General features: G+C 50.8%; 1 protein-coding gene across 1 annotated transcript in view; it reads left to right on the plus strand.

The window, feature by feature from the left end:
* The window catches only part of LHFPL4 (LHFPL tetraspan subfamily member 4), a 37,763-nt gene extending 32,300 nt beyond the window's left edge, over window positions 1-5,463 (plus strand). The window contains exon 4 of the mRNA XM_023620025.2: window positions 1,629-5,463. Coding sequence (XP_023475793.1) covers window positions 1,629-1,729 — 101 coding nt within the window. The 3' untranslated portion in view covers window positions 1,730-5,463. The remainder of the gene's footprint in view (window positions 1-1,628) is intronic.
* The last annotated feature ends 4,680 nt before the right edge of the window (window positions 5,464-10,143 follow it).

Genomic DNA, 10,143 nt, shown 5'->3' on the forward strand with positions numbered 1-10,143 from the left:
TGTATCTTAAAGCTCTTTCTTTATCATTTTATGGAGAACCATCTTGCCCTTTTTGTCCAATGCTCAGCATTACATAAGATGAAGGAACCGTAGTTTCTTAACCATTCTCCTGTTCAGGGCTATTAGGGAGGTCCCCAGGTTTTTACTCTTATTGACAACGCTGCAGTCAACATCTTTGTCTGTGCTTTCTTATACGCAAGTGTTTTCTTGGTGTACTTCCAGAAGCGGAATTGCACACTTAATTGTAATGATAGTGCCAGATTGCTCTCTAAAAGAGGGTCCATCTTCTGACCCAGGGCCCCACTCTGCCCCTGGAGCGAGGGGAAACACTGCATCACTTCGGTGGACAGACACCCCGTCTGTCTGGGGGTGTGTTCTCTGCTGTGAGAAATAGGAGTCATTTCCGTAGTCACACCCTTCCTCGAACTGTTAGCAGGTGCCGGGTCTCTGTTTAGCACTTGCCATTTGTCTCTTGGAGCCCTCATCTATAAAATGGGGATAATGGCGGTGAGGGTCACTATCTCATTTGGCAGGAGGTAGTTCCGTATTGTGGTGGAACCCTTGGACTGTGAAGGCAGATCGTCTATGTGGGAAGCAGGCTGAGCTAAGAAATGCCTTCACTTCCTTGAGCCTAAGTTTCCTGCACTTCATAAAATGAGGATGGTGAGAATAGTACCACCTTACAGGGCTGTGCTGTGAGGAAGAAAGAAAGATTATGCCTGTAAAGAGGCACATGGTGAATACTCAGTAAAAGCTTCACTCCTCCTGACTCCCCACCACGGAGGCATCATGGCCACCAATTTACAAGTGAGAAAGCCAAGGTCCGGAGAGGTCCAGTAACTTAGGTGCCCAAGGCCACCTAAGTGGTGGAGCTAGGATTTGAACCCAGGCCCAAGTCTAGGGGCCAAGCTCTTCCTTACTCCTGCCCCCTTTTCGGGGCCCTCCCGGGCTGCTAGGCTGCTAACCTGTCCCTCTCTGAAGCTCCTGCCCCTAGAGATCCTGACACCCCAGCGGTTTCTGTTGTCTTGGTGTGAGGTCAGGGCCTGCCCTCTGGTGGCAGCTTCCAGAAGTGCCAGAGTTAGAGGCGTCTGGCCTTTCTGAAGAAGGGGCTTGGAGATGTGACTGTGAGATGGGCCCCTCACTGTCTTCTCCTCCCTCCCCAAAGCAGCCTAACAGCTCAGTGTTAAAAGTGACAGGAGGGAGCCCCAGTTTGCCTTCCTGCAGCGTCTGGGGGTCTCCATCCCTCACTGGGAGCTCAAGATGAGTGAGCCGCAGAGCTCAGTTCTGAGCCAAAGACCTCTGGAGCGAAAGTAAAAGATAAACTGAATTGCTGTCATTTCCAGCATTTTACTCTGTGCCAAACACCGTGCAGAGTCCTTGGCTGGCGTTCTTTGTGTCTTTTTGACCCCTCCAAATCACCCTGTGAAGTAGGCTATTACGCCCATTTTATATGAGGAAATGGGGGCTCAGAGAGGTCAGATGGCCCACGCAAGGCGTCCAGCTAGTCAGAGGCCTGCTTGGGATTCCAGAGCCTGTGCAGCCAGCCCCTCTGCCCACATTTACCCTGAAGAGTGGCCGAAGGGACCCCCAATGCCCTCTGACTTTCTCCAATTCTCTCTCTCTCTTAGATTTTGTGGGCTCCACAGTAAGCTCCGTGTTGCGGCCAGGGGGTGATGTCTCCGGATGGGGAGTCCTCCCCTGTCCCGTCGCTCACTCACAGGGACCCTGAAGGCCAGGATCACAGCCCAGGAATTGACCTGCCCTCAGCTTGTCCTGCCGCCTGCCCCGTCATCCCTCCATTCAAGCTCCGAGGGAAGACCCTGATCTCGGATGACTTCTCACCTGCTACCTGCCTGTGAGCTCCAGGCTTTGAAGAGATGGGGCTGGGATGCAGCCTGGGGGAGGGGAGAGCCCTGCAGACCCTGGGAGGGCCTGGTTCTGCTGGTCCCTCAACTGACCTAGGGGAGCCTGACCCCCGTCCCTTGGGCGTCTCCTCCCTCTCTAGCCTGGCCTGGGGGCCCTGCAGAGTCTCCAGGGGAAGCAGGTACTGTGGTCCCATTCTCAGGCTCCCTCAGTCTGGAGGGCTGCTGCCTGGCTGCATCCTCACCTCTGGTCCCTGCCTCCTGCAGAAACTTATTCAAGACACTGCCCCAGGGCAGATCAGACTCTTTCCTACTTTATTTATTTATTTTTTGCCAACGATGGTTCCATCACATAGTCACAGAGCTCCAGGAGCCACCAGCCTCCCTGGGGCCTCTCTGTCCCCACTCCAGCTTGCTCCCAGCTCTCCCAAAGGAGTCTGAACTGCACCGAGGGAGAAAACACAGGGCCTCTCTGTCAACTGCTGGAGGGGGCCCTGTTCAGCCCAGAGTCTGGAAAGGACAGACAGACTCTGGAGGCAGCAGGAGGAAGCACTCTGGCTCCTGTGTTGGTGGCACCTGACCATGGCAGCGGGGGCTGGAAGAGGCTGGGGGGCTGGCCTGGTCTCCTCCCTGCTGGGATGTCTCACCAGTGACTGGACCCTTGACCCCGGCCTGTTTTGTACAGCACAGACTTCTTGGCCCTGTTGTCAGGGTTGGGGGTTGGGGAGGGGAGCCCGAGAGTGGGCAATTAGGGGACGCATCCCCCCTCTGCCCCTTCTCATGCCCCCCTACCCCGGGCATCTAACAAGGGCAGAGACTGTCTTGCCTCTTTGATACTTTTCTGCATAACTTGAACTTGCAGGTCACCTCTGAACAGGGTACCCCTGTCCCCATCCCTGGGCCTTGTAACCCTGTCCCCACCTCCTCCTCCTCCTTGCCCACCTCTCGCCTTGCGATATGCCCAGGGTCTGCAGCCCAACGGGCAGTGCTTGGAGCCGAGGCATGAGTGTGTGCGTGCGTGTGTGAGCGGGTGTGTGTGCGCGTGTGTGTGTATGGGGGCAGATGAGGAGTCTTCTCTCCCCCCTCCTCCCACTGGGGGGCATCTCCTTCCCCCTCGGCAGGGAGCAAGTGAGGGAAACTCCAAGTGTTTCTGAACCCTCGCACTGCCTCGTGGACCTGGCGGTACAGCCATCTGGCCTGGGGTGTGGACAACCCCTTTTGGCCCGTTTGGGCAGCAGGTTGGCTTCATCTCGTGTGCCTACTTCTGTCTTTGGTACCTGCTGCCTGGTCCCTTGGAGGGGTGTGAGGCTCCTGCAGGATCAATGGGGAAGCGTGTTGTCACCACTTCCTTATGTCGGCCTCAGTCAAAGGAAGGGAGAAAAGCAGAGAGTGCCATGTATTTGCCAACCCTGTGTTCATTTCTATAGGCCTTGGACCTGAGACTTACGGTTCCCAAGACAGATCCTAGAAATCCTCTGCCTGAATCCCCCATCTGGACCCTAACTGGAATCAGAAGCTGGGTCTTGGTAGGATCCTGAAACCTGGAAATTACCAAGTCCTGACCCCACCCTTGACTCTCTCCTCTTGGGCAAACACCTTCCCAGCAGTGCTCTGGCCCGGCACTGTGCTGCCCTCTCTCCTGCTCCCAAGCCCCACACTGCAGCCCCATGACTGGCGCCTTCCCCAGCAGCTGCCCGGGGGGTGGGCTGCACACCAGGGTCCCAGGCCGAATGGGAGGGTGAGGGCAGCCTTGTGGGAGGGAGTGGGGGGCACAAGTGATTTCCTCAAAGATCCAAACCAAAGCCCAATGTTGGAAGGCTGCAGGGGGAGGGGCTGGGAGCAAGTGATCAGGAATGGGGAGAAGGCAGAGGTAGGAGAAAGAGGGTGAAGAGGGAGGTGCAGAGACAGGGAGAGTAAGAGACGGAGAGGAGAGGGCCGAGACAGCACGGAGGAGGAGGAGGGGCACCGAGAGAGACACAGAAATGGAGAGAGATGAAGAGTGAACAGAGGGGACTGAGACGGACAGAGAACTTGGGATGGGGGAGGGGAGGTGGCTGGCAAGATGGAAGAAGGAATAGGACAAGGAAGGAGGCAAATGGAGAGAGACGGGCTGTGGGAGGCCAAACTGGGATGCAGGGGTCAAAAGAAAGGGGAAGGAGAGGATAGAGGAGACGGGACCCGAGGCATCGGGGGGGCAGCTGCTGTGTGTGCAATGTGCAAGGGGAGAGCTTGTCACCCAAGGATGCCTACCACCCAAGGGAGCCGCCAGATCCCTGTGCCCTGGTGGAGAGGTTAGACCCTAACCCCCTCAGAGGCCGAGGCCCACGTGCGGGGCCCAGGCAGCCAACCCCCAACCCCTTGTGGAGGGGGCGCCACATCAGGGGAACTGAGCCCAAGTGATTGCTGAGAGGGTCAGCACAACTGGAGTGGATTAGTGGTCGAGAAGAGGGAGGTTAATTCCCTTTGGGGCAGACTGACAGTGTTTCCATGTCACCACTCACCCAGCCAGCTGCTGCCCTGGCTGAAGAAGGGGCAGCCTGGCGATGCCAGGAGTTTGGGGTCCAGTAAGCAGGGTTGGATGAGCTGAAAGGACGCTAGGGTAACAGAGGGATGGGAAAGAGATTGGAGTGCAGGCCAAACCGCAGCCCTGTCCCTGAGGCTTCAGCAGAGGCAGGAGCAGAGCGCATAACATACTGCAGCCAGGGGCCCCGGCTGAGGCCGAAGCATCACCAAGCCTGAGGCCCAGATGGCAGCCATCATGGCAAGGGACGGTTTGTAGGCAGGTGATTTGGCTCTAGCCTTCGGGACTAGAGACTGAAGACAGATGGTCTGTTCCTTGGTCCTTGAAAGAAGCTGAGCCTTGAGTGGCCCACCGAGGCACTCCTCCCCCAGGTTGACTGGATCAGAGGGCTCTGGCACTATCTGGTTTTCTCTGCCTTGGTCTGGGGACTCTTTCATGACAAGCCAAAGCAGCCACAACCTAGAGGTGGTTTGGAGCACCGGGTGGTCAAGTCTTTCCCGGTCTCCGGGATGTGAGAACTTTCCTCTTTGGGGACGGGTGGCCAGGGAGGAAGACATTGTTTTCCTGAGGGGTGACGACTATGGATAGGATCAAGATCCTTTCCAGGCCTGGACTAGCCAAGATGTTGAGAGCTTTCAGACCAGGCTGTGGAGGAAACCTACTTGGCCTTCTTTTGAGGGCACAGGGGATCACCCTTCTCCAGCTTCCAGCGTGAACTGAGAAAGGGAAACCCTCTCTTTGGAAAAGCTGGGATCTTCCCAGCACAAGAAACTTCTGTAGGCCCCTGCCTGGCTCAGGGCTAGCCTTTGGGTGGGACTGGAGTTTCCTGAGAAGGGAACAAGGGAGCCACAGTCCTTCCCAGAGCTCTGGCCAGCAGACCTCAGAGCACCTGTGCTGTGTGTCATTAGGATAGCTTGGTGGTGTCTACACCCCATCAGTAAGTTCTGTCTGAATGTGTCCTTGCTGCTCATTGTCCAATTTGGTAACATTTATTTTGGTCCTGACCCCTTCTGCTGCTGCTGGATTTGAGCTTCAGTGCAGGTGGAATGACGTTCAAATAAAGAAACACTTTATATCACCCATGCTGGCTTCTTCTCTGAGTTGGCCCCCAGGGGATCCAGAGGGGTGAGATTCAACCTGACCCTTTGTACCAGTTTTGGCTGCATAAACAGAGCTCTACTACTGTGGTTTAACGAGATAGTTTATTTTCCCATCACAGACCATGACCCATACGGCCCAGTGTTTTCAGGAACCCAGCCTCTCTTCTTTCTGCAGTGCCACTTTCAATCCTGGTTTCCATCTTCAAGGACATCTCATGGCTCAAGATGGCTGCTGGGGCTCTAGTCACATGGTCCACATTTTATTTGAAGGAGACTTCTGGAAATCCCATAAGACTGAGTCAAATAGCACACCTAGCTGAACTGTGATCTGTTAACTGAGCACACTGCCACCCCAAATAAAACTGGAGAAAGCAGAGAACAGGTGGAGCGGGCAGCTAGCAGTCTCTGCATACTCCTGATTGCACAGGCTTGACTTTGACTAGAGCAAACGAGGCTCCACCCGTTGCTGCCTCTGGCCTGGGACAAGACCCTTCACCTCTCTCTAAATCTCCTGGAACAAATGGGGATGACAGTAATCTCAGGGAAGCTGTAAGGAACCAAGGAACGAATGTATATGAATTGCTTTGCAGCTTCTGGCACATTGCAACGTGTCCCGTGAGTCAGCTACGTTGATTATAATTTAAGCACTTGGGAATTGAGTCTTCTTTCAACACATTTTGAGCACTTAGTATATGCTAAGCATTTAAAGAACAAAAACAGAGACCTTGTCTTAAGGGTCTGTCTGGTTGGGCAGATGAATATGTAAAAACAAAGTAATGCAAAATTTGCTAGGTGCAGGGTATCGTGGGTGTCCCAGGTAGGGACACCTTACATGGCTTTTGGTGGAGTGGGTAGAGCAGAGGACAGTTTTTCTGAGGGGTGAATAGGAGTCAGGCAGGCAAGAGTCAGGAAAGCCATTCGTGTAAGAGAAGGCAGCTTTAGGAAAGAGACTGAGGTAAGAAACAGCACTGTCCTTTTGGAGAACTAAGAGCAATTTAGTAATGCTGAGCTGTGCAGTCAGGGCGGGTCAGATTAGTCTGGAGGGGCAGGCAAAGGCAGGATGATGAACGAGCTTAGAGGCTGTGTGCAGGAGTCTGGACGTAAGAGCAGCGGGGAACCATGGAAAGTTTTTAAGTAGGAGACGGACACAGTTAGATTTGCATTCCAGAAAACTCTCTCCGGTTGTGGTGTTAGGGGGCTCAATTAGAGGGAGACAATTTTAATGAAAGGGAAAGCAGAAGTCTGGCCTGAAGCAAGGTGCTGGCAGGGGGTCTAAGAGAGGTAAGAAATTTAATATTTAGGAAGTAGAATTGAGGAGGCTTGGTAACTGATTGTGGGCTGAAGTGATAAAGAGTGGCATCAAGGATAATGGTTAAATATTTTGCTTGGGGACAAGAAAGATTTGTCGGTATAGCAGGGGAGCAAGATGATCAGTTCAATTTGAGAAATGCTAAGTTTAAGATGCATGTGGAACATCCTGGTGGAGTTGTCCAGTGGTCAGTTGACTTATATGGATTTGGGAGCTCCAGAGAAAGATCTGGGCCAGAAACATGAGCATACAGGTACTGGTTAAAATGCAAAGCACAGATGAGCGTGTTCAGGGTGACTGTATGGTGTGAAAAGAGCATGGAATGCTGGAAAACACCAACAGATGAAGGTCAGAGAAATGGACATCCAAAAGGAGAGTACAGTAGAAGAGTCAGAGCTATGAGGAGAACCGTGAGAATGTGGCGTTACGGAAACCAGGGATTCAGAGTTCAAGGGGAGGGTCAACTAGCCAGATGGAGAAAGGTCCAGAATTAGGGAATGAAAAATGCGTCCACTGGATCTGGGAACAAGGAGGTCCCTGTTGGATTTGGTAAGAGCATGTCCAGAGGAGTGTTCAGGGGACAGCCACACCGAGGTCTGTTCAGGGAGAAGATGGGAGGTGACTGAGCGAGGATCACTTCTTTGGAGAAGTGTGAATAAGGAGGAGAAGTGAGTGACTGAAATTCATTCAGGAATTATTAAGTACACAGCGAACCGGCAGCGGACAAGTGTCAGCGTGCAATCTAGAGGAGGATCTGGAAGCTCTCTTTCGTGAAATATGGAAGAGTTCTGACTGTAGGCCATGGCTAGTAAGAGTTTAAGGATAAAGAGAAGATGACAAATGGAAGAGGCGAGGAAGCCTTTTTGGGGTACAGGGAAGTGCAAGGTTTAGGGAGTGCTTGCCTGATAGCATCCATTTTCTCAGTTAAGCAGGAGGCAACATTGCTTGCTCAAGGAGAAGGGAACTGAGCTGGGGGTCTGAGAAGAGTGGTGAAAGTTTGGAACAGTTGCTAAAGGAGTTGTCAAAGGATAAATAAAAGAACTGATGGATAATCATGAATTTGTGGTGGCACAGACAGGAGGGCAGGCACAGAGAAGGGAGACTGTGGATTGAGAGGTAGGTGCAAGATAAGCCAAGTGTCCTGAAAGAGTGTTTAGGAGAACCACCACGAGATCTAGGCTGGGAATTGGAAAGGAGAGCCTGAAATGAGGCGTATATGGAGAAAATGGAAGAACTAAGGGACTAAAATTTACTTGAAAGAGCTGGGAGGATAGTTAGAAAGTGGAGTGACCTGAATATTATGAGTAATTCTTGAAGACTTTGAGATGTGAGGTACCCTGCTTAGGATGTCCACCCAAAGGTGAGGATAATGGCAGAAATTGGGGTGGAGAAGACGAGCCAAAATTGTTCAAGAATCAAAGCAAGTGGTTGGAAGGTCAAAAGATGAAAGCAATGAAGAGGGCTAAAAAGTGCAATAACCAGATGTCATGTGCGTCAGTGGAGAGGGGATTTTTATTTGAGGGACAAAATGTATTTGTCTGGAAACATTTGGGGAGAACATCCATGCAACAGGTTTTGAGAGAAGGAGCAGCCTCACTTAAAAGGGCTGCAAAGGAGGTGGTGACCCAAGGAGAGAACCATATTTCAGTAAAGGCCACTAGACAAGATGGGGGAGGTAGCCGGTGGCCTATCAAAGAAAAGAGGTGACCAGAAAGCAATGGCAGAGGTTGGGAGAGGAGGATGGGACAGAGAACCACGTGGTACAGTAAGAGTAAAGAGCATTAGGAAGCAAGATGACACAGAGAACTCTCCTTTTGGGAGGGGACTAAGGGGAATAGGAACATGAAGTTGGTAGAATTCACCAGACTCAAAGTTTCAAACAGAGCTCTAGTTTGAAACCCCTTTCAGGTCTACTTAGGCAGATCACAAGGACTGGTGATGCCAGCTGTTGGCACCTGAGCAGATCTGGAGGTGCTGGAAAGCCCATTTAGGTGCCAAAGTAGGTGCAGGAACTCAACCTAGGTGGGTTGGAGGCTTCTTCAAGTTCATTCAACAGAAGCTTCATCAAATGCCTGTTCGGTCAGGTACTGCCAGGATGAAATTATCTCAGGCCAATTAGTAGCAGGGTTGTTTGCCTGTTTATAGTGGCAAGATTGTTCTTCGTTTTGTTAAATGTGTTGCAGCATTAAACAAATGTACAGGTAGACGGAAGAATTATTAGAAAGTACCCTTCTAGCCATAACCAAAGATAGGCTCCTGCTAGCCGACCCCAGAAGCGCTTCCCGTGCTCCCAAACACTAAGCCCTTCCTCCCCTCCTGAGAGTAACCACTATTTGATTTTTAGGTTAATCACTTCCCAACTTTTATTTACACTTTTTTTTCACCCAAGTGAGCATTTTAAACAAAATAGTTTAGCTTTGACTTTGTTTTTGATGCGTCTTTCCCCGCTTCATGTCTTTTTACCCCTTCTTGCCATTTGTTGAAGAAACCGGACCATTTGTTATGTAGTTTCACAGCTGGAATTTTGCGGGCTTCGTCCTTGTGGTGTAGTTGAACAAGTTCCTCTGTTCTATCTCCAGCAAACTGGTAATTGGATCTAGATGCTTATTCAGTGTCTGTGTTTGCACATTTGAATGACTGCTTCATAGTTGCTTTTGTCATCAAGAAACATGTAATGTCGAATTGTTTTTGTCATTAGGGGTTGCAAAATATTGACGCTCTATCATTCTCTCATCAGTTATTTGTAGGAATGCTTCCATACAGGGAAACATCCTCATTTACGATCTACTTAGCCAGTGCTGGAGTCTTTCCCTTTATTTACCAGTTTTCAAAAATAGAGTTGCTTCCCAAACATCCTCCTGAGACGAACAATTATTGTTTTGATACCACTATGAACTCATAGATTGAAACACAGTTGATCTATTTGGTTCCGTTATATTTATTATTCTAATTAATGCTTAAAATGTCCCATTGCTGGTCAGAAGAGGCCTCCTAAAGTTGGTGTGAGTCTTTTAAACCCAACCTAATTATCTCTGATAGCATCCCTGCTATCTGGTATGACAAGATGGTCCAGACTCATCTTGTACATTTTCTCTCTCAGACCAAAATCAACCATTTCTCTAACAAGCCCTGTTTCTAAGCCTTTCCAGTTGACATGTCTAAGACACAGACACAAAACTTACGTATATATAGATATGGGATCTAGCTATCTAATCCATCTATTGTGATAAAATACCTCATAAGTTAATATGGATACATGGAAGGTTTTTGCTTAACATCTTCTATCTTAACATCTCTAACTCATTTTCCCCTGACACTGAGAACCCTGGTCCTCAAGGACCCTGGATCCAT

The sequence above is a fragment of the Equus caballus genome, chromosome 16, assembly GCF_041296265.1.
Source record: "Equus caballus isolate H_3958 breed thoroughbred chromosome 16, TB-T2T, whole genome shotgun sequence".
Classification (NCBI taxonomy): Eukaryota; Metazoa; Chordata; class Mammalia; order Perissodactyla; family Equidae; genus Equus; species Equus caballus.